This window comes from Centrocercus urophasianus, unplaced genomic scaffold, assembly GCF_019232065.1.
Source record: "Centrocercus urophasianus isolate 14NV4802_14NV808 unplaced genomic scaffold, USGS_Curo_1.0 seq_15, whole genome shotgun sequence".
NCBI classification, from domain to species: Eukaryota; Metazoa; Chordata; class Aves; order Galliformes; family Phasianidae; genus Centrocercus; species Centrocercus urophasianus.
Genome location: NW_024884697.1, coordinates 28,713,886 through 28,737,201, shown reverse-complemented (window position 1 = coordinate 28,737,201; position 23,316 = coordinate 28,713,886). Strand labels below are relative to the sequence as shown.

Genomic DNA, 23,316 nt, shown 5'->3' with positions numbered 1-23,316 from the left:
TTGTTTCTTAAGCAAATCAGCAGTTTTAGTCTGCTGCTAAGAATATAGACTTGTTATCTGGAGCACTAGTAATGTAAGGTCCAGGTTTTCCTACATCTTGATTTATCACCCTTTTTCATCCTTTACTGTTAGAAATATCTATTGTAGATCCTTTCACTAGAACTTGACTGTATTTATTTCCTTATTTACATTTTGCCTACTGAGTATAAAAATCAGAAACTATTGGCACACTGAAGCTCATTGCCATTTAAACATTTTTCTGACTTATATCTAGGTGAGAAATCCTCCTGAGCAGCTGCACTATTAATTCCACAACTTCAGAGTAGCAGCTGGACTCTGCTTGTGTAGTAGGTGGCTGGGGTTGAAAGAAGGATCCATCCTCCCCATTCTGCAACTAGACATGGTTGTACTACAAGGAACTGTTTAATAGCCCATATTCCAAGATCATCTCAGGGGTTTGGTGACATTTGAAAAAGCTTGACTGTACCTCAATAGGTAGCATTGAACAATTTTTTTTAGACACCTAAGGATGCAAAGGAGGCTATTTTAGCAAGGGAAGTCTGTGGTCAGGCTATGGGATAGTAAGCTCAGCATCATAGAAAGATTCAGCTCAATGTGGCTTTCCTTGTTTTCTACAAATGGCCAGTGAGTAAGCTCAGAGGCTTCACCCAGCTACTAGTATAAGCACTCTCAAACAAGAATTGAATAATCTCTTTTGCCATATGATTCTAGACAGAAACAGATTTTTGGTGGTATTGTTGTCAACTTCCAGCGAATGCACAGTATATTGCAGCCACTGTTTGCCCCAGATAGTCTTGTATTTACAAAATCTTTCCTGAAGAGACATCCATATCAGGAGCTGGCAGGAATGACTGAGATCTGGTGGCCCATTCCATCGTATCAGGTAGAATGCTTTTCCCCATATTTAATATGTTCAGTTTTCATTGCCTTTTGCGTAGTTAACGTAGTAACGTAGTTAACAAGCGAATAACAACAAAGTAAAAACAAAACAAAACCAAAATAAGCTTAACAAACCAAGCAAATATTGCCTGGGGGCTTTGGCCATAGGGAAAAAATTACAAACAAAGCTCTTTGGATGAAATCGTGATTACTTGTGTAAGTGAACAACTCCCGATTACACAGGCAAGTTAGGTGCTTGACAATGATGTGGTTATTTGGGATCAGGAACATTGCAGTTGCGTTCAAGCACATATGTCCAGGTTCTAAGTACCTTCCTCCCTATCTCATCCCAGAGTACCTTTGTGTTCTCAGCAGTGGCAAAAAGGCTTTAGTCACACAAGTATGTAGCTTGTAGGTGAGCTAGAGTTTTGGCCAGAAGTGGTATGAATGACACTTATTGAGGATATCAGCATGAACAGCCAATACAAGTGGGGAAAAACCATATGCGTTCAGAAACATATCCTATTCTCCTACATCAGTCTGTTGTGACTTGTGAGTCTTGGCATGTGTACTATAGGTCTGCCTATTTGAAGCTGGAGGGAAGCCCTTGCTGGGTAACTTACCAAAGCTGTGGTTGACATTCCGAATAGAGAAAATTGCAAAGCAAAGGCAATTGGGCCCTTTCCAAATGCTCCAAGAATAAGCTGTGACATTTCTCCCCTTGTTTTTATCTCAGCTTCAACTGAGTTTTTGTGTCAATTGTTTAGCTTCATTTTAAGTGCATTTTCCCTTCTGCTTTTCTCCTTCCCATTGTTTGCAGTTCTTCCTGCCTACATTTTTGTAGAGCTGTCTCTGTAATGGAGAGGAGAAGGGAGACATGTTGATGGTGATAACTGCAGTGGTGTCTAAATTACACAAGTAGATGCAGTCTGTAAGGAATCCCAAACCCTGATCATTCAGGATCATTATACCAATCAGGGATATTTTCTGGACTCCTCCATTCATGAGTTCTATACATACCTGGTTGGATTCTGACATGCAGCTAGACCATAATCATAGCGTTCATCAGAACTTGCAAACATGGAAGTGCCATGCACTCGCTTTGGAGGAATGAGCAAGTGTGTAGGAAAACTGTGTTGATCCTAGGGTTTTTTTCTGGTCCAAATGATTCTGTGATAAGTCTTTCAAAATGGTTTATCATCTGGTATCTTACTGGCAGTTCAAAGAGTCAGGTACAGACGCTCATAACATGAAGGCTGCTCCAGAAATAATGCCTCCTATTTTATTGTGTTGGCCCATGATGTCAGAGGCAGATATTGGTGGTATGGCAGTAACGGAACTTTCCCACCAACATTCTGTTACAATTTGTTGCCGTGTGACAGAAGGCAGCAGAAGGGCAGTCTGACAAAATGATGTCTGACATGGAAGTGCGCATGAACAAAGGTGTGGAATTGCATCAATTGACATTCATTGATGATTGCTGAATGTTAATGGAGATCAAACAGTGGATGTGAGCATAGCAAGGTGGTGGGTAGTGAGTTTCTGCAATAGCGACAGTGACGTGAAAGACAAGTCACATTCCAGATGCCCTTGTATAGCTGGCACACCACAAAATGATGTGACAGCTTATCTGTGCACATTGGCAGATTAGGACCAGAGAACTGTGTATAGGGCTGAATATTGTCTTCAGTGTATTGGAAACAATGGTGGAAGAGCTGAAATATCATCAAGTTTGGTCCAGATGTGTCCCATGAATGCTCACGCAGAAACAGAAAGAACATGATATGCAAGTTGTTCAGAACTTACTGAATCAATATGAGGCTGAAGGGACAGTTTTCTGGATTGCATCATAACTGGTGATGAGGCGTGGTGTCACCCCTATGAACTGGAGTCATAACAGCTGTCTCTGCAGTGGCAATGTGTGAATTCCCCATCAAAAAAAGTTCAGTACACAGCCCTCAGTGGATGAAGTGACAGCTACGTTGTGATGCTGACAAAGATGAAGGCTCAAACTTCCAGAGTTAGATCAGAGAAGAGAGTGACCTTTCTCTTGCAGCACAATAACTCCAGTTTGAGGACCATGGAACACACTGCCGATCTTGTCTGGGCTGTTCCACCACACCCACTGTATAGTCCAGTTTTGATGCGTTTTGACTGCCATCTGTTTGGGCCAAGGAAAAGGAACTGTGTGGGCAGCAACAACACCATCCTAGCAGCTGTGAAAGTGGGTCAGCTCTGCTGGTGCAGATTCTTGTGAGCACAGCATGCAGGCTCTTATCATCACTGGTGAAAATGCAGAGCTAATGGTGGTGACAATGTTGAAAAATAGCATTTTGTAGCTGAGAATTTGCTCTATCAAATAATGTCATTGTGCTCTTTGTATCTGTTGTAGATCACTCCAACAGTAATGCCTCCTATTTATTTCCATTGAAGCTACATGTGTATGCATACACACAAAAGCTAAACTAATCAATGCTCCCACAAAATTGCTAAACTGTATTATGCTATTGTGGTGTTTTGGCCTAATAAACATTGTTCTACTTCTGTATTCTGTTTTCACTATAGTCATTGTAACAGGAATGCAGCTCATGAATTTGCATACCCTGTGCTGCACTTAAAAACCCATTGTACCCTTTCAACCTTGTAAAGATTCTACTTTGGGACTGGCTTCCCATTCTGTCTCATTTGCTGAGAGTAGCTTAGCCTACATTGGTTACTTAAGTAAAGGAAAAATGTAAGGTAAACAGTATGAGATATTGTTGCCCTTTGTAAGCTGTGTGAAATCCCCAGCTGAGAAAAAGATTAGCCAAAAATTTTAATAAAGAGAAGTGTTACAATGTGAATTATACTTGTGATGCTGATCTTAACTTGTGTAGGAAAATGAAACAAAATTGAGCTAGCTTTTTTATGTTTTTGAGAGTGTTCATAGCCTGCAGCACTTCTGCATTTTCTCACAAACAAGTGGAATTAAATTTGGGTAGTTCAGCAAACCTACGGTCAGATGTAGAATTGATTTATAGATGCTGCTATTAAAAGCTGATTATGTGTACAAAAAACAAACTGTGGAGCTCCATTAATTAAAAAGCCTCATTCAAAGGCTCTTCTATAGGAGTTTGTTTTATAATTAACTCATCCTGTATGTTTAGCTTTAGATGCACTTCAGAAACTGAAGAGCCTACGCTTTGCTAAGACAAGCTATCCATTCCATTTAATAACTGTTTGTTTTAATGTGAACTGGAAAGCATCTATAATGGCTTGTTTTAAACCATATTTGAATGTAGTTTCTACTGTGCAGTTTGATAGGATGCTGGTGGTTTGTATGGAAGTTTTCTTGTTTACCTTCAGTAACTTGTTCCTGGTTGTTTCCAACACATTTTTTAGATAATGGGGGAAGCTGGGTTAGTGATAGCTGGATCAGTTCCTGAGATGGTTCTCCATGTGTTTGCATGAATGCAATTGTAAGCAAGAATTAAAGTAAATCAATTATTTAAGTAATTAAAAGGTTCCATCTCTTTCTGCTGTACCAGTTTAGACTGATGAGTAATGCCTTTGGACCCGTGGAGTAAGTACTGTTAAAAGTTAGACTGTCTTGGATATACTGTGGTAACTGACACCCCACGAACATGACTGTGATAACAATGTCTACGCTTAACACCTTTAGGAAACCCTTCTGTGGTTTTGGTGTTTGCAAAAGCTCTGAGTGCAGTCATATGAGAGAAGGAAACTTGTCCTAAATGTGACTGTGTGATTGTTGCTGCAAACTCAGAGCAAAGGCAGTCTGAATGCCTGAGTTTCTTCAGGTCCTCCAGCCAGTGGTTCTTTTCATGGAGTGTTAAATTGCTTTGCAGTGTCAGATGTTAAAGAGCTTGCCAGCTGATCACCTCCCAGCTGGCTGTTCTGAAGATCAACCATCTCCTACTGTTTGTTTGCATCCTTGCTAGTATTGTAAATTCTCCTCAATTATTGCATGCAAACCTAGCTAAATTAACTCTAGTTAATCCTGAGGTGATCAGTTCTGCTGAATTTGTAAATCATTATTATTGCCTACCACGGTATGTGAATGTCGCATATTCATCCTCCCTTCCTCACAGTCTGTTGTGTTCTTTTCATTATTTTTGTTAACTTGCATGCTTCAAATCAGCTATGCGTGTCACCACGTAAGTATTATTCCTTCTAAAGGCATTTTCATGCTATAACTTTCAAATAGACCGAGGAGTGCAAGGACTGCTTTGAGATTAGATTTTTGTCTATTACTTTTCACTCACTCTTCTAGAAATTAAAAACAGAGTGTTAACAACATAGGTTGTTATGCTGTGGTCGAACCAAACAAATGACATATTCTAGAAAAGCAAAAATGATGTAACTAGAGAAATATTTCTCATTCACACGAATAGTTCTCTCCATATTTTTACACTCTAATGTCAAAACGTTTAGGCCATTGTTTTTGTGTATTAAAAATGTTCATAGCGTGAGAATTTTATGCAACTGTCAAGAAACCACAAATTATTGCCTGATATGCACCAGTTTGATTTTCCAAGCTATTATGGAAGAAGTCCAGCTCCCGAAAAGTATTTCCCTTCAGACTTAAAATGATTAGTAGAAGCCGAATGTCAAGACCAATCTTGAGTTTGTATTTATTGAGCACAGTTGGTGATCTATCAAGCAAATACCACTAGTGTTCAAAGGTAATTGAAATGAGAGATTTGCACTGTTGCATTGGTGTAAAAAGATAGTTCAAGGACCTTTCAGTGGTCTTTTTTTCAAGAAATCCACCTGGTGCCTGCACTGGGCAAAGGATGCTGTACTTACCAGAGAAGCAATAATGCAAAAATTGCAAGCTGTTGCTGTGCTAAGTGTGAACTGACCTGTGTGCACTGAGTGGCTGTGTGTTTGGGCAGGTAATGTGGCACTAATCTTAACAGATAGGTTTCCAGTCTGATCTACTCAGGTCTTGATGTTTTTGTCTGTTTTTGAGGGTAATCTCAAGCCACAGTGAGAGAGTATAGAATACCCAGTTATGGTTTTATGTATGGAGAACTCTCATCCAGCCTACCGATAGGGTAATTATTCACAGGGCTGAAAGAGTAGACCTCACAAAAGATTCCTTTCTTGCTAGTGCACAGGGAGCTCTACTTTTCCCATGTCTCTCAGAGTAGCAGTGAGGGATGGGAGAACTGCAGGCTGCTTCATGTAATTGCTAGGGTTTGTTTCCTGCCTACAGCACAGACCATCTGTAACAAAATGCATTCCCAGTAAGTCCAGTTAAAATGAAATGTTTGTGAGGAAGATAATAATTTGTGTGCAGATGGAATTGGCCTCACATAATGGAAGTTGTACTGTACTGTATGGGAACTGCTGAGTCACGGCCTGAACCTCTGATTAATCACCTGAGGTGAGCCTTGAGTCAGCCAGAGGAGCACAGGTGAAGGCAATTCACCTGTGCTGCCGGAAGGGGTGGAGCCTGGCTGCACCCCTCCTGGACCTATTTAAGAGCTGGTTACCAGAGGGGAAGGATCTCTTCTGGAGATCCCCTCTTTTGGTATCTTCTGGTGAGCTCAACCCAAGGGTAAGCTCTTCCATTTATTCTCTTTTGTGATCGTTGTCTGCTTTTGCCTTACTCTCTTGATTATATTGCAATTATAACATCTTGGTTATACATGTACATATACTTTCTTTCATCTGTTGCTGATGAGAATATCATTTGGATTTGGTAGAAATTAATATTATTAATATTTTTTTCTAATGTAACGCTTGTGAATTTTATTTTCGTTAAGCAAGCGTAGTCTATGTATTCTCTATTTTCAGCACAAAGCATTTATGACTGCTGGTAGGGTGTGATACAAATTAAAAGTACGAATGATGCAGAGGGATAAAACAGTTTAACTGGGGCACAGACATCCTGGCAGGATTTAGAACAGTGCAGGTAATCCCAGATCTTTGGAAGGAGTTCTGCATTCCTCATCTTCCTTCATACTGCCACCTCATTGTCTTGAGGAAATCAGGTGGAGGCAATAGGAGTAGAGAGAGAATAGTTAGGGAATTCTCTACAGTTGTGCTATTTCATGCAATTCTGATGTTTTCTTTTTTTGTCTTGCTTGACTTTTCTTCCCCCAACCCTCTTCACTTTTCCTGTTCCTGTCTCCCTGTCTTCCCATGATAATCTCATTTGATGGGTATACCTACTGTTGCCATGGTAAGCTGTAAACATTGTGTCCAATTCCAGTACATACCCAAGAAATTAATAGTATCTATTCAGTGCCTTTATATACTTCTATGTGCTCACTTTCTAAATTAGAGTAAGACTTAACATGACCACACAGAAAAGCTATTGAATGAAAGATCTGTGCAGCTTTTTCACTATCATGTTTGTGCAGACGTGTCCTTATCTCTATCTGGTAGGGAGGTGGGAGTTGATGATGTAGAAATCCCTCTTCATAGCCCTTTTTCTCCACCCTTCCTCTTAGTGACTCTTACAATGTGTCAGGCAAGGGGGAATAAACCTGAATTAACCTTGCTGAATAAATGTAGGGCTTTGTGGTGCATACACAATAAGCTTGGTTTCTGTTATTCCATCATCTGTGGAAGCCGAGCAAAATATCTCTATCAAGAAAGTTTGAAAGAAATATGACAGGTTGGTGGAGGGAGAAGAGCATTGTTGGATGTATAGCAACATCAACTAAGATGTAAGCAAGAAGATTTCACACACTGCAGTGGTCTCAGCTCATTCTGGCTTTGGTTCTGCCACCATTATTTACTTTTAAGTTGCACGGTCTTCCTGACAGAGAGGTTGGAGACTGCAAGCCTCTCAGGCAGAGACTGCTCCTGAGGGCAGACACTCTTGATTATGCACACAAACACTTAAATATAGTTTTGTTATACCTCATTGCATCTTCTCTCATTAGTCAGGAAGGGTTGACTATGTGGATGTGCTTTGCATCTAGGAGTTTGGTTCTGCAGGCATCTAAGTCGGTTTCACATCTGCATTTTCTTGTTTTGCCCTGTACTTTGATAGGAAAGCTGCTGATAAGAGCAGCAGTGCATGAGCAGCTTGTGATCGTGATTAGAGAATATGTTCCTTCTGTGTCCTTCTTCTGCTCGGTCTGCTGGGAATAGGTTGTTTATATTGCTGGAAATTGTTAATGCAGTTAAACCATCTTCCAGCATGCAAACCTATGTCATTCCACTCTGTTAGTGTCCCTTGGCTATAAATGAATGCTTTGATGTAATTGTATTTGAGTTGCTTTATGATTTATTAACAATTCCATTAAAATACCATGGATGTCTGCTGCAGGGAGAGAGTTATGCAACCCACAGTAGAAGAGATGTGAAATTTCAAAGTTTCACAAAAATGCTTTAAAGAATCTTTTCTTATCTTTGATTTTTATTTATTTATTTATGTATTTTTTTAATTCCTCTAGGTTAAGAAAACTGATTCAAATGCAGAGCTTGGTGTGATACTGTGTAAGAGCTTGCTTCGGGCTTTTGACTTGTACAGATTGTTATATTTCTTAAACGCATTAAAAACATTCCTCTTTCATAAACCACATTAAAATGTTTGCTGTTAATACCAAGCCGTATTTCTCAAGTTGTATTTCTATAGTGCAGCTTGCAGTATAAACCGCTTTCTTAGAGCAGTGATGTCAGCTTACTTGAGAGCTCAGCTTCAGCTCTGCCAAAGCAGATCAATGTTTCCATTGCAGTAAGCTCTCTGCTGCGTTTGCTGTCCCTGAATTAGTGTCCCTGACTTAGGGCAGGATGGTTAAATTGTTATGATGAGAAGCTTGTGAATTGATTTAGTTTTTACACAGTTGATTACACACTCTAATGAATTGATTTTATGCATTAAATACATATGTTATTTTTTTTTCCAGTATAATGTATTATGGAAAACCTTGGGAATTGTTTTTCTAACATTTTAACATCTTATTTTGTAAATTATCTCTCCAGGGGGCTTGAAGTTGAGCCTTTTTTTCTTTAAGTATGTTATATAAATTCAGCAGAAGCATTGCTTAAGCCTTGGTTATACGTGGACTTTTAACAGCAAAGTCTTTTGTATGGGTGTGCAGTTACTCTATGAAATACTCATGATGTCCTGTGCAAGAAGCAGCAGTAACATACCAAACAACTGGAGTACACAGTGATTAATAGCAGCAATACATTTTGAAAAATGATGAGTGCTTAAGTTCATTTATAAGTCTTAAAACTGAGTAAATTTTCCCTAAAGGTAGCTTTTTTAATTTTTTTTTTATTTTATAAATAATTATGCATAACTGTTAAGCACAACATTTTTGTAGAAGTCACAGAAAAGAAAATCAGGTTGTGCCTCACAAATTGGGCTCATATCCAGCGTTGTCTCTTGGTGCTTGACTGCAAGTAAGTCCTCATTTTGGATGAGATATCAAAGTACCATCTGGCCATCTATGGAGAGAGTAAAAGAATCATGAGCCTGTTGTGAAAAAAATCCACCAGAAAACTGTCACCAACAACCCCCCTCTTACCCAGAATAGAATGGATGTCCTAGAAAATGTGCACACTTTTGTCTAAATGGCTCTCATTTCATGTAAGAGCTGGTGTTTAAAATACTTTTGTTCCTGCTCTTGCCTAGCTGTTCATTGTGCTTCTCAGATCTAGCTTGTTATTTTTGTAAGCTTTTTGAGCTGAGATTGTACAGTAAAATAAGATTTTATACTGAATGGTTTTTTTCTGTATTTTTTTCTTAGATACTTCAAGAAGTGTAAAGGCGTCTCCAGAAACAGCTGAAATCTTTTTTCAGAAGTTGAGAAATAAATATGAATTCACAATCCTGGTGACCTTAAAACAAGCCCATTTAAATTCAGGGGTTATTTTCTCTATTCATCATTTAGATCACAGGTAAGTATCACTGGCTGTATGCTAGCTAATGGAAGTATGTACTTATACTGTCAAAAACTGTACATAAATTAAAGGAATTGTTGTATGGCAGGTTTTAATGTATGTATATATATATATATAGAGAGAGAGAGAGAGAGAGAGAGAATGAATTGGCATATTGTGTAGACTGATAAAAATTCACAAGTTCAAATCTGCCAATGGAAAGTGGAACAGATGCCACTCTTCAAATGTCTCTTGCTGCTGAGGGCATGGAAAGTTCTCTCTCGTTGGTCATAACCATGAGGACCAGATGCTCAACTGGTGTGAAACCTTCACATCTGCACAGTCGCATTGATTCACAAAGCCCAGTCCTATACATCTGCTTCTTCACCAATTAGTTTTTAACATTGTGGGCTGTAAAAAATAAACAAAAAATTCCTGTTATAGCCTTATGCCCAGAACAAGAAGCTGAGCACTTGACTCAGAGTAGTGTCAGCTTTAAATAACAAAAGTAAACTACCCCAAACATTTGAGGATTATTTCTTTGATAGGATAACAACCAGTGGAGGAGTAAGATTTCTTTGTATTTCTCTCCAAGTAATGGCTAATAAAGGTAACCTCCCTATGATTCTGTGGCAGAATGAAAAGGAGTTGTAAAATATGCACCTCTTAAGCAGTCATCGGCACCAGCAACAGATGATTTGTGCGTTAGGTTCAGAGTCCTTTCTATTTTCATGTGTACAATCCCATAATTCTTTCTTGTTGATCTCTCCTCAGAGTTGAAATAAAAGATAGGCTAAAGATGGATGTTCACGCATATTAAAATATCTGCTTATATTATTTATTTGTTTGTTCATTTATTTGTTTATTAAAGTGTACAAGTTCTTATTAGGAGGTGTGTTGTCAATTACTTTGTGCTGGAAAGTGGTCCAGTTGTACTTTCTTTTTCCCAGAGGTCCCATTGTACACAATTCAGTTGTTTTTTTTTTTTTTAAAAAAAAAAAAAAAGGGAAAAAAAAAAAAAGAAAATGAAAATGTTCTTATAGGTCATTATGCCAAGTGTATGAAAATATCTTTAACACTGCAAGGGGGTGTTTGAATGCCTCTTGCATGGTGCTTATTGAAATTGCATCACAGTTGTGCCAAGTGGCTTCTCTGCTAGTTGTTGCCTACCTCTCATCTGCAAGAGCTAGCAATGCCCAATGGGCAGAATTGGGCAGCTGGGAATAGCGAGTTTCTAATTCAGATTTTACCACCATAAGTGTAGATCACCCCAGACGGACAAGTTTATTTTGGCATGAGTGAGGAAGTTGGTCTGTAGGGCCAGCTGTGATCTAGCTAAGCTTATTTCTACATTTACAAGAGCAGGGATTGGTTGTGCTGCTGACAGAACTAACACAACTGAAGTTTATATTTCAAAATGAGAGACAAAACTTCAATGTGCCAGGATAGCCGCAGAGATGGGGAAAGACGTCACCTCTCTGAAACTTAGTGAGTTTGGAAAAGAGAGTAAAAATTGCCCTGAGGGGAAGCAAGTGAGTTTTAGTTACGTTTGGTTTCTTGCTGTTGCTGCAAATTGTGACCTCTGATTGTCACCCAGAAGATGTATGCTGCCATAGGGAATGCTCCTGCCTTGTATTTTTCATGGTTTATGGGCCCTAAGCTGGAACTGATGGCTGTGTGAATCTGGACAAGTATAAAATACAAAGTTCCAGTGCTCAAATTTCCTTCTATTACATTAACAAAAGGAGTTTTCTGCCATCCTTTTTCTGTTTGTATCACTTTCATGTGTCTGATTGGGGTGATAGCATTCTCCAGAGCTAGCCAGAGCAAGCTCCTGACAGTAAACAAGTTCTCAAGTGCTTGAGAACAAGTTCACAGTGTACTGGTTGAGTGTTTTTAGGTATATGTCTTGGAATGGACGCAGGCTGCTCTTCTTCTGCCAAGAGAGCTGCAGAGGTGGGTGAAGAGATCATCAATGTGAAACTCAGTGTTTGGAAAAAGGAGTAAGCATAGCCTTTCTAAAAGGAGGCACTGTTTGCTGTAGAGCCTTTCCTGCTCCTGGGAATGGCATGAAGAAAGAGAAGATTAAAAAAATCTGTAATGTAGTGAGCCAAACCTGATGAATATTCACTTGGATGGTGGTCAACTGGGAGGAAAATATTAGCTCCTGAACACAAAGACTGTGATAGTAAGGTACAAAGAGTATGTGTGATGAACTTTCATCAGAGGGTTGCAAAAGGATTTGAGGTGTTGTTTGAGGAGGTAGTTAGTCCTTGAAGTGAGTAAGACTGGACAAAAGGAACAGCACTGCTCTTCTGTTAACAAGAATATGTTGAATTGATACCAAAGAAAAATAAGGGTTAAAGCTGTGCTGACTTGCAGGTCATGTGACCGTGCAAACATATTGCTTCTTATCTCATTTGCATTGGTTGGACCATGTCATCTGCTTATACCCATGTAAAATACAGTTATAAAAGGCTAACAAGCAGGACTCTGAAAATCCAATTACTTTATATTGGTATATTTTTAGGAATGAGTAGTTAGGTTCCTTTGTTGTTGTTGTTTCTTAATATATTGGCAACACACTTTTTTGGTGAAATTTCTCTCAGAACTTAAATATTTACGGTTGTGTTATTACATTTCTGTCTTCTGTTTATCTGCATCTTGGAGTTTCATATGTCTAAGTACAATTGAAAGCAAAAAGCCTGCATTTTTCAAGGGTTCTGGTTGAAATAAGGTCTACATTTTGTAGATATTTTAACTGCAGATACATTGCTGAGCATTTTTAGCCCTTTTGCTCTTAACCATGGAAACTTTTAATACTGTGATATAAATGTTATTACATTATAAAGAAAACTGAAGATAATGCATCTTGCTGAAAAAAAACTTCCTACTGCCATTGGTAACCAGCATGCTCTCTGTATCTTGCATCTTAAGTGATGCTTAATTTTTGTTTACAGAATTTCTGTAGGGACATATGCTCTCTATTTGTTTTTGGTGTCTCCCTGCAAGGATAATCAAAGGAGAAGAAAAAAGTCTTATAGATTATTTATCTCCATCTGCATATTTCATAGCTTTCCTGCAGAGAATATTAGGTCATCTAATGAAAAAAAAAAACAAACAAAAAAACCAAAAAACAATCCTGAATTTGTTTTAAAAATATTACATCTAGTCTGATCCTATTTAGTATCAGGATAAACCTTTGTTTTTAGCAGGTGTAATATAAGTCTCAACAGGAGTATGGCCAGAAAGTGCTTGTGGCCATTAAACCAGATATGTCCTTAAGCTTTTATTAAATATTTACTCTCTATCCTGTTTTGTGTTGCCCAGAGAAGGTGTGGATGCTTCATCCCTGGGGTCACTCAAGGCCAGGGTGAATGACCCACAGCAGAGGAACTGGATAGTCTTTGAGGTCTGTTCCATTCCAAACCCAACCATTCTATGATTCTATTCTGTACTAGAATGTACAGTGCTGCCTGTGTGTAACAATAGGCTTTACTTGCTTTAATTGTGCAAAAACTGAGGTCTAGTCTAGTTTGGTGTTGGTAACATTGGAATTAGGCTAATATCTGAGTCTTCTGCAGTATGTTATGGCTTTTATTTCATGATGAAGGAAAATAAAAATCACAGAATCACAAGATGGCCCCGGCTGGAAGGGACCCCAAGGATCATGAATCTCCAAATCCCCCATTTCAGGCAGGGCCACCAACATTTAATACTAGACCAGGCTGCCCAGGGCCCCATCCAACCTGGCCTTGAACACCTCCAGGGACAGGGCATCCATAACGTCTCTGGGCAAACCTGTTCCAGCACCTTACCACTCTCTCTGTAAAGAACTTCCCCTTGACATCCAAACTAAATCTCTCCTCCCTCGACTTAAAACCATTTCCCCTGGCCTGCAGTTATCTACTCTTTCAAAGAGTTGATTCCCCTCCTGTCTGTAGGCTCCCTTTAGATATTGAAATGCTGCAGTAAGGTCACCCTGCAGCCTTCTCTTCTCCAGGCTGAACAAGCCCAGCTTCCTCAGCCTGTCTTCATAGGGGAGATGCTCCAGTCCCCAGATCATCTTTGTGGCCCTCCTCTGGACCCTCTCCGACAGCTCCCTGTCTTTCTTGTACTGGGCTCCAGACCTGGACACAGTATTCCAGATGGGGCTTCACAAGAGCAGAGTAAAGAGGGACAGTCACCTCCATGCCCCTGCTGGCCATCCTTCTTTTGATGGAGCCCGGGTTACCATTTGCCTTTCGAGCTGCAAGAGCACACTGCTGGCTCATGTTCAGTTTTTCATCCACCAGAACCCCCAGGTCCTTCTCTGCAGGGAGATAAAGGAAGCATTTATATGGTTTGCATTCAATAACTGCTTCTTCCGTGCCAGATTTCCATCTCTCTGATATGCCCATTTCTGTCCAGGGATTTCTTTGCAACAGTCCTTCAATTTTTAAGCAACTTCTTGTGATCTCTGTCACAGCAGTCATTTTAAGACTGCTAATGGACTCCATTGCACTAGCTTCAGCTTTGTGTTGCTCCTCTGAAATCACTAAAGTTGTGCAGGTATTGAGCTCCTGTGTTGTGGGGCAGTCATATCTGGCTACATTCTTAGTTTACAAGGGCCAGTGCTGGCTCCTGCTTTTCTGCCTTCAGGAAATGGTGGTGAGAAAAGCTCGAGGCAACAACAACTGGTAGGTATAATCACTCATCAGACAAGTTGATTTTCTAATGTTTTATTTTACACAGTTTTCGTAACAACTTATAGTTCTAATTTCTAGGGAAAATAAAAGCAAAATGTTCTTTAAAAATTGGAAAAAGTGTGTTTCTTTGTTCAGTGGTTCAGGATATACTTCACACATTTTTGAAAGTAAAAGTAAAAACATCCTCTTTTTGCACAGATCTGGGCACTTCAGAGCACATAAGCGAATCTGCAACAACCGAGGTTAAATTTTGGTTGCAAATGAAAGTTACTTTTTAGATTTCATACTTTTCTTTAAAGTGATGAACTTGAGATAATATTTCTGAATTCTGAATGAATCATAAACTGGATATATAAATTTTCCTTTCAGATTTGCTCATATTTTTCTACACAAATTACTTCCCCCCCCTCCACTGTTCAGAGCAACGGAAGAGTTCAGGTGGTGGTGGTTGTGGAGTACAGATTGGAAATCATCCTCTCAAGAATATTATTGTGTTGTCGGTGTATCTAAATTGCACATCTCTGATTGTTCAGATGGGTTTCAGGCAGATAAAGACAAATTGCTGGGCACAGCAGTGTATTGCTTATGTCTGAAAGATAGAAGTTAGAACTGTTTAATTAACTTGAAAAGATCACCTTGACTACGCAGACTGCCCTGTCTAAAATGGTTTGTACTCTACAGCAATGTGTTAAATATTTTGAATGCTGTTAATGAAGTGATGCCTGAAGTCTGTGTGGAAGTGCTGTTAAACACTGATTGCTCTGTGCTTATCCTCAGCCTTCACTTTAAGCACTATTAGCTTCCTAACTTCGCTTCTGAATTCATCTGAGCTTCATGATGAAAGAACTGGCAGAGATAACTTTTATCTGTGACAGAGCTTTAATGTATGTTAGTCATTCCTATTCTGTTGTATATTTTCATTTAACTGGCAACAGTGGAGCAATGCAATAAAGCCTTTTCCTCCCTTCATGATTAGATGCCTTTATGCAACTGACGTTATATCCGTATCTCTTCAGTTTCTGTATATTAGGGCCCTTAAATGATGAAATAATTGGATTGCAGTTTAACCATTCTTTCCTTCAATTACTGTTTTTGTAACCTGAAAGCAAAATACTGAAATCAGTAGAATAGTGTGGACATGTCCTACACTTCATTATATTTCTCTACTAATTGATTGAATTTCTGCCTTGTATGATAGTTATTTTCACCACTACTCAAGTTTTCTGATTATCTGCTCTCAAATATGCTGCTCTGTACAGTAGTGTGAGACCTTTTCAGTATCTAGGAGGAAATTATCTTATGCAATTTCTCTGTTATGCATTTTTCCATCCAAGGAGGTATGTTCCCAGAGGTGAAAACTCTTGATGCATGAATTTTGCTGCATGTTTTGACTATCTTACTAAAATAGTTGTATGCTTTTGATGTATGAGTATCTCTACTTCTGGATTGCAGTATGAAGTCTCTTCTTTCTGACATTACAAGATTTGCTGCAAACACATTGCCCTGAAAAAAGCTTTCAATGTTTACTTCTTAAATGAACAGTATAGGTTTTATTTGAGGGATATTTTTCCTCTCCCATCACTAACATACATATTAAGTAAGAATAAAATGGGATTAATTTTCAAAAGTTAAGCTGTATGTGGCTGTTCCCTATGCCTAAAGAAGTGCTAGTTGGTTTCAGCTTTTTTAACCATTCTGCTGACACATGGACTTTGCTGGATGCATGGACAGTTGTAATATTCTGGGTTTTGTTTTGCTTTATTTTTTGGTAGTAAATCTTTGTTTCTTAGAAAGAGCAAATCTGTTTCTTACTATTCTGATAATAATCACGAACCCTTTGCAACTTGTTTGTAACAGTCAATCATCTCCTTTGAGCTGACTTCCTCTAGCAAATTTAAACTTCTCTGGGGTCGGACTTTTTTTCTTTTGACAAAGTTTGTATGTTTGCATGTTTCATCAAAGGTTTCAAAAAATGATATTTTCTCTCATTCTTTCAGTATTATAGTACTCAAGAAGATCCTAAAAGCTATATGTAAGGTTCCTTATGTATTTAGTGACACCTTGGCCAGGCTCTTTACCCAAGAGAGAAAGATTCCATGCTTCTTTTTGTTTGGGAATTTAACTTATATCCTTGAATGTATGGTTGGATGGAGGTACTTGTAAAGCAGTAGTTTTGTGTTATACTGAGTTTAATCTCACAGCACTCTGAGGGCTGTTTCTTTAAGTGCTGGTTGATTGATGCCTTGTCATTATTGCTTGTTTTTTCTTTAGTACGGCTTATGCTTCCTGTCAAAAAAGAAAAAAGAAAAGAAGAATGTTGCAAATAGAATGTAAATTCTTCTCAGTAATGAATGCACCTACCTTAAAACACACCTTCCTGTAACCTTTATTATGTCAAGAGAGGTCAGTTGGTCTGCTGATGTAAATCACTGCAGTGCCGGATAACTCAGTGTCATTTGGTGGAGAACTTGTTACCAAAAGCTCCTATGAGCCTGGATTCTGTAGTCTGAATTCAGACTGGTGACAGGTCTACTTGAATAAGAGATAAAAGATTTGTTTCTATTTATCTACTGCTAAACACCACTGAAAGTATTGAAATGTGAATTTTGACAGATATTGCTATTCTTTGCTGTTGTTTGATATGTATTTGTTCAGAGAAATTCAAAGAAATCTGTATTCTGTTCGAGTAGGAAAGGGGAGGAGTTAGGTTGAACGCATATACTTTCTTTTAGTACATATCAGTGTACATCAGAAGATTTGTTGCTTTTGCAGTCTTCTTGCTGTCTGCTGAGAGAGTGAAATGTATGGTTTATTCCATTGCTTTTCTGTTTGTTCTGGGAAACAACATTCTTCCTTCACTGATATTTGGTAGAATAGGAAGCCTCAGAAGGACAAAGTAGATGTTAACAGAGCTGTGTGGTAGTGAAAGCAGAGTGGGAAGAAACATACTGATAAGTGAGGTTAGTGAGATCAGTGGGAGGAGTGAGAGCAAGAATTCTGTTTTAAAAAAGTATTTATTGTTTTGGAATTTAATTTGGTTCATATTCACAGTTCAAACTGGGACAAAATGAACAACGTGCTGTAATACCAGCCCTTAATTTTTGAAATTTCAGATCAGCAACTTCTGGGAGGATATCTCCTTTCAGAGTCCTCTGGGGAGACCAGTGCAACCTCAGCTCCTGATTCTTGCTCCAACTCTGTGAGAACACTGCCTAAGATTTTGTTTTTGATGAAGGCTGAACCTTCCTGGATTGCTTTGCCTTTCAGATCCCCCTCTCAAGAGACATTGTCACCCAGATCTATGGCATGGCCTACTGCTGTCCGTTCTGCATAATAGTTAGGATCCTCCTTGGTGTGCTTCTGTCTGCAGTTAGCACCTTCACAGACAGTGCCAGAAGCTATGTATCATGATTTTATGATTTTCATAAGTAACAGAGACAAGGATTTATTTTTTCTTATATATATATTCCTCTGTGGTTTTATTAGTTTTCCTTTTCTTCTTAGTGTAAATCAAAAAGCCATGAAAACTTGTTTTTACACTGTATCTGTAACTGAGAGTAGTAAAAGTTGTAAAAAAGACAAAAGCCCACTGTGTAATAAATTCAGACATGATATCTTTTAGCTTTTAAAATGCTTGTCTACATGCTCTAAACTGAAGTTGATTTTTGTTAGTTGCCTGGAGTAAGAGTGAGCACCACATCCCCAGTTGTTTTGCCTCCCAGATCTCAAGGCTTTGACTGCACATCCTGATTTGAACTTCTGCAGTCTCCATGTGCATCTGGGAGCATGAAGAACATGTCCAATGCTGACCTCTTGCCCTGGGGCACTGCAGGTCTACCACTGAGCTGTGATGCGAGGATCCGCACACAGTGGTTACAACAGATGTGCTGGGCAGCAGAGAAATAATCACTGTTTCCTTTCTCAGCTTTCTCTGGGGCAATTGAGACCAATTTCTTCCTCTGAGTCAGCACAGCAGGAACTGCTTTCTGGCTGGTCTCTACACAGACTGGTCAGTCTTACTGTGGCCTTGGCTGTTGCCTTTGAAATGATTGTGAAAGCACAGAGCGCTCTGCTGAGCTGCAACAACCTTTATGGTTAACATTTTATTCTTCAAATGTCAAACATTATAACCATATCATGTCATCTCCCTGCTAAGTTACTTCTGTTTGTCACAAAGAATGTGTGAGTTTTAGGAGGTTAACATCAAATAAGCTGATACTGATTAAATGGTGATGGGGATTGTGGGCTTTAGTGAAGGTAGAAGCAGGTCCTCCTGTCATGCTGTTTAGTGTAGAATCATTGAATGGTTTGGGTTAGAAGGGATCTTAAAGTCCATCCAGTTTCAATCCCCTGCTGTAGGCAGGGCTGCCACCAACCAGCTCAGGCTGCCCAGGGCCCCATCCAACCTGGGCCTCGAATGCCTCCAGGGATGGGGCATCCACAGCTTCTCTTGGCAGCTTGTGCCAGTGCCTCACCACCCTCTGAGAAAAGGGGTTTTCCTTGTGGCTTATCCTTTATTCAAAGAGCCATTCACCTTCCCAGTACAGAAGAGCAGCTGGGAGCTGTTGGGATAATTAGCAGTGACATAACTATGCTAAATTTCTTGGCTGATGGCACCGAGATGAGTGGACTGAGATGGGATGGTGTAGGCAAGAAAACAGGCATTCAGCTGATGAAGTTCCCTGAAAACTCCTGTAATGAGGTTCTTAGGAAATGCCTGCGGTGTGGTGCAGTTGTTGTTTCCCTGGGAAGTAAGCCCTTCAGGAAACAAGATCACTCTCTTTTATCTCTCAATAGAGTAGTCCTGAGAATACAGAGAAGTTTAAAATATTTTTCTCATATAAACAAGTTTTTAACATCCAGAGCTATTTGCTTATGCATAGCTTACTTTCTCAACTGTCATTCCAAACCCTTGGAAGGTGCACACCCAGGCGTGTGCTGTTGCAGTCTCACAGAATAGAGAGAAGCTTTGCCTCCGGCAGCCTTGGCATTCCCACCCAGGCTCTGTTGCTAGACCTGAGGCTGTTTCTGTCTTTTGAAGTTTGTTAAATGGAACCAGAGCTGTTTAAGTCCTGGAAGTAAAACAAACAGGGAAAGGTAGAATATGAAGTGCAATATTTTGTAAAAACTGAAATGAAATGATTCATACTCAGTTCTCTGTGTTTCTGTGTCTCAGCATTAGTTCAGACTAAGGGGAATATTGTTTTGGGTATCACTGCCTTTGCTTTTCTAATTGTCTTTTCCTGCTGCCTCTACAGTATGTCAATCAATGATAAATTAGAATTCTCCTAATGGCTATTAATTTGTTTTTTAATTTGGATACATATTTTCTCAAAAAATCATAATGCCTTCATAAGGTAAAGACATTTATTACAGTTTACCAAATGTAGTAACAACAGAGATTGATGTGCATCTCAAAGCAGTGAGTTAATCACAGTGAAATCTAAACTACAAGTGTCCAGAATTTTTGCACAGCTTTGTACAGGAAGTTTCATTTGCTTATTGTGGCATCATAGAACATCAGCATTATCTCTCAGCAATTCTTCATTTCTTAAATTTTACAGAATGCCTTTTTTTTATTTGGGGAATTTGTATTTCAGGGGATTTGTGTTCTTGGGCATCTCATAATGTCACCTGTATAAGAGGCAACACGAGCATTCATTTCACAGCTTCCATACTGACTGTATCACTGCTTTGTTTCCTGCCTGTCTGCTGCAACTCTGTGTTGGGATCAGTTCTGCCATTGACTTTGAAGAGAGTGTGAGCTAGCTGTTGGCTGGAACAGTAGATAATGTTTCAGTACATTCATGACTTCCTTTTTCCAAATTATATCTCCAAGTGGGTGGACTCATTTGTAAGTTGCTGGAGGAGTCCTGTTCAATAATGTTCCCCTTCTTTGTTAGGTTGAGCATGACCTTATTCTTATCCTTGACGCTTGAGTTATGAAGAAGGTTATTAAGTTGACTGATGCTCTGCCACAATTGCCCATTTTTTTTTTGCCAGCCAAGCCTTCAATTAGTTCAAACTTCTTGCCAGTGCAGAAACTATTTTTGGGCCATGAGTAGGCAAATGATCGCAGATTATAAAATTTACTGCTGACTTTAGTTAACTGCTTTGTTAATACTGGGAGGAAGAAGAAATTGCCCTTTGCCAGTTCTGCAAAAGGATAATTGTTTTTGTGCTGTTGCTAGGCATATTTCACTGTGAAAAATCCTGAAGGAAGGAGAGATGTGCAGTGAGCCCATCCTCCTCCTAGGGATAATGACTATACAAGATGGTTTTGATTTGGTCTCCTCATCTCCACTTTTGAAAACTGTAATCATTTTCTTGTCTGTTCTTTAATATGGATGGCCTATTGAAAGAAACTACATTGCCCTAATACACATGCACACACAGATTTACAAAGCACTGCCATGCCTGACTGCAGATGTAACAGCAAAACTATATAAAAATGTATTGCCACTAGATTTTCAGTATCTCTCTACATATTGTTATCTTCCTTACTCTTTTATCTGTCAGTTGTGTATAATTATTAGAGAATCTTTATTTCTGTTTTTATTTTTTCCTCCTGTTTTATGGGAGGAACTTTAAAAATGAGAAACTGAACAATTGGAAGAAAAATGGTTTCGTAAAAGTCTTCCTAGAAGAGATTCAATATGCAAGAAATAGGTTTGTTTGAGAATGCAGCAAGTTTGGTTACAAAGTGCTTTTTAAATTATCTGCAGTCATTTAACCTGCCAAACCTACATCCTCAATCTGCAAACCTGTTGTATGGTGCATCCATCCTGGGACAACTGCAATACCTTTTTAAACTCAGTATATACATATATTTACGTACACATACATTCATATAAATGCATGTGTATGTATATATATATATATTATATATATGTGTGTATATATGTGTATATATTATATATATATATATACACCACAACCACATATGCATTTAACAATTTATGTATATACACATAAAATATTAAGAATTAGTATTTCTTGACTTTGAATTTCTTTTGAGAAATTTCATTATGAAAAATGAAAAGGGGTGTAAAGTGAATATCCAAAAGCAAACAAGGCAGTGCCCTGTCTCAGTTCTTACTTCATTTGTTGGTAATGGCTAACAATGTACCTATCACAGAACTTGGTGGTGTTTTTAGTGCATTAATGCCTTTAGAGTATCCATGCTATGCTTTCAGGATATAATGCAATTATTCATAATAGGATAATTATGTTTTCAGTGAGATCATGTTTTGTGAAGTACTGTTGCTAGAAGAAAAAGTCTTTAGCCTGGGACCTTGTGTTCTTACATGAAAGATAGAACTTTCCATTATGTAAAACGCCTGCTTTCATCTTTCCCTTCTCTCTTTCCCCTTCTTTTAAATAGTTCCTGCATGGTAATGAGAAGTTATGTGATGTAAAATGCTGCTGTGTTGATAAGAATGGTTCATGACATGGTGATGCATTTATGGTACAGGTATCTGGAATTGGAAAGCAGCGGTCATCGAAATGAAATCCGGTTGCATTATCGTACAGGCAGCCATCGCTCCCACACAGAAGTATTCCCATACATCCTGGCAGATGATAAGTGGCACAGGCTTTCCTTAGCAATCAGTGCCTCTCACTTGATTTTACATGTGGACTGTAATAAGTAAGTAAAGAGTGTTGTTTTATAATAAGTTGTCACTTCTGGAACATTCCAGCTCTCAGTAAATGAAAGGGTAACAACCTGGGACGTACTTTTTTTCTTGCCTTTCAGAATCTATGAAAGAGTTGTGGAGAAGCCCTTCATGGACTTACCTTTGGGTACAACCTTTTGGCTAGGACAGAGGAATAATGCACACGGTTATTTTAAGGTATGCAGGGGAGAAAAACGTGAACTAAGGTGAAAGTGAATGCAGTTTACTCTTCCTTTAGGCGTTGTAAATTGAGTAAATATTCCATGATATGAAGGGTCTGTCAGGTGAGACTTGTAGTTCTGTTCAGCTGAGTTTACTCAATTTACTGGCACAAGTGTATGTAGATGGAATATGAGTATGACTAAGACTGAAAAAGCTGAAATTCAGTTGGAACATAGGAAAATACTTTTTCTGTGGATGTATGGAGATATTCAAAAGCTGCTAGCACATGTTACTGGGAAACCTACTCTAGGTGGCTGTGCTTGAGTAACGGGTTGGAGTAGATGATCTCAGGAAGTTCCTTCCAATATCAGCCAGTCTGTGATTCTGCAGTCATAGCAGTTCTTAGTGCCATGGTGTGTTGTGAAGCGGTTTAAGACTGAGAAAAGTAAATGGCCAAGAGGAATGCAATTCCAGGAAATAAACGTTTATATTGATGTCTGTTTAATAGCTAGGTAGGTAATTTTTGTCACAGAACACTATAGTCTGAAGAACTCCAGTCTCATTACCACAGAGGAAAATATTTCAACGTGCATTTTTGCTTACTGTTTGTCCTTTTGTATAAACATACAAACAAATAAATAAACACATGAGGGCTGATCCAAAAGTTATGCCTCCTATTTTACTACTTTGGTCCACAACATCAGAGGTGGATGTTGGTAGTATGGTGGTAGAGGCAGAACCTTCCCACCAGTATCCTATTATATTTTGTTGCCATGCAACAGCTGGCAGCAGAAGGGCAGTCTGACAAAATGACATCTGACATGGAAGCTTGTGTGAGGCAAAGATATGAAGCACCGAATTCCTCCAAGCGGAAAAAAATTGCAACCTTTGACATTTATCAAAATTTGCTGAACTTGCCATACACAGTGCGGTCCCATTGCCCTCCCTGTAGGCAGTTGAATCCTATAATAAAATCAGAAAATATTAATGCATTGCCTAAACTTAATCTCAGACACACTAAATTCATTCTATGTATT

The 23,316-nt window shown here is 38.9% G+C and overlaps 1 protein-coding gene across 1 annotated transcript in view; it reads left to right on the top strand.

The window, feature by feature from the left end:
* NELL2 (neural EGFL like 2) overlaps positions 1–23,316 on the top strand; it is a 142,228-nt gene that overhangs the window by 12,439 nt on the left and 106,473 nt on the right. Inside the window, exons 3-5 of the mRNA XM_042816304.1 lie at positions 9,621–9,771; positions 21,916–22,089; positions 22,198–22,294. Coding sequence (XP_042672238.1) covers positions 9,621–9,771; positions 21,916–22,089; positions 22,198–22,294 — 422 coding nt within the window. The remainder of the gene's footprint in view (positions 1–9,620; positions 9,772–21,915; positions 22,090–22,197; positions 22,295–23,316) is intronic.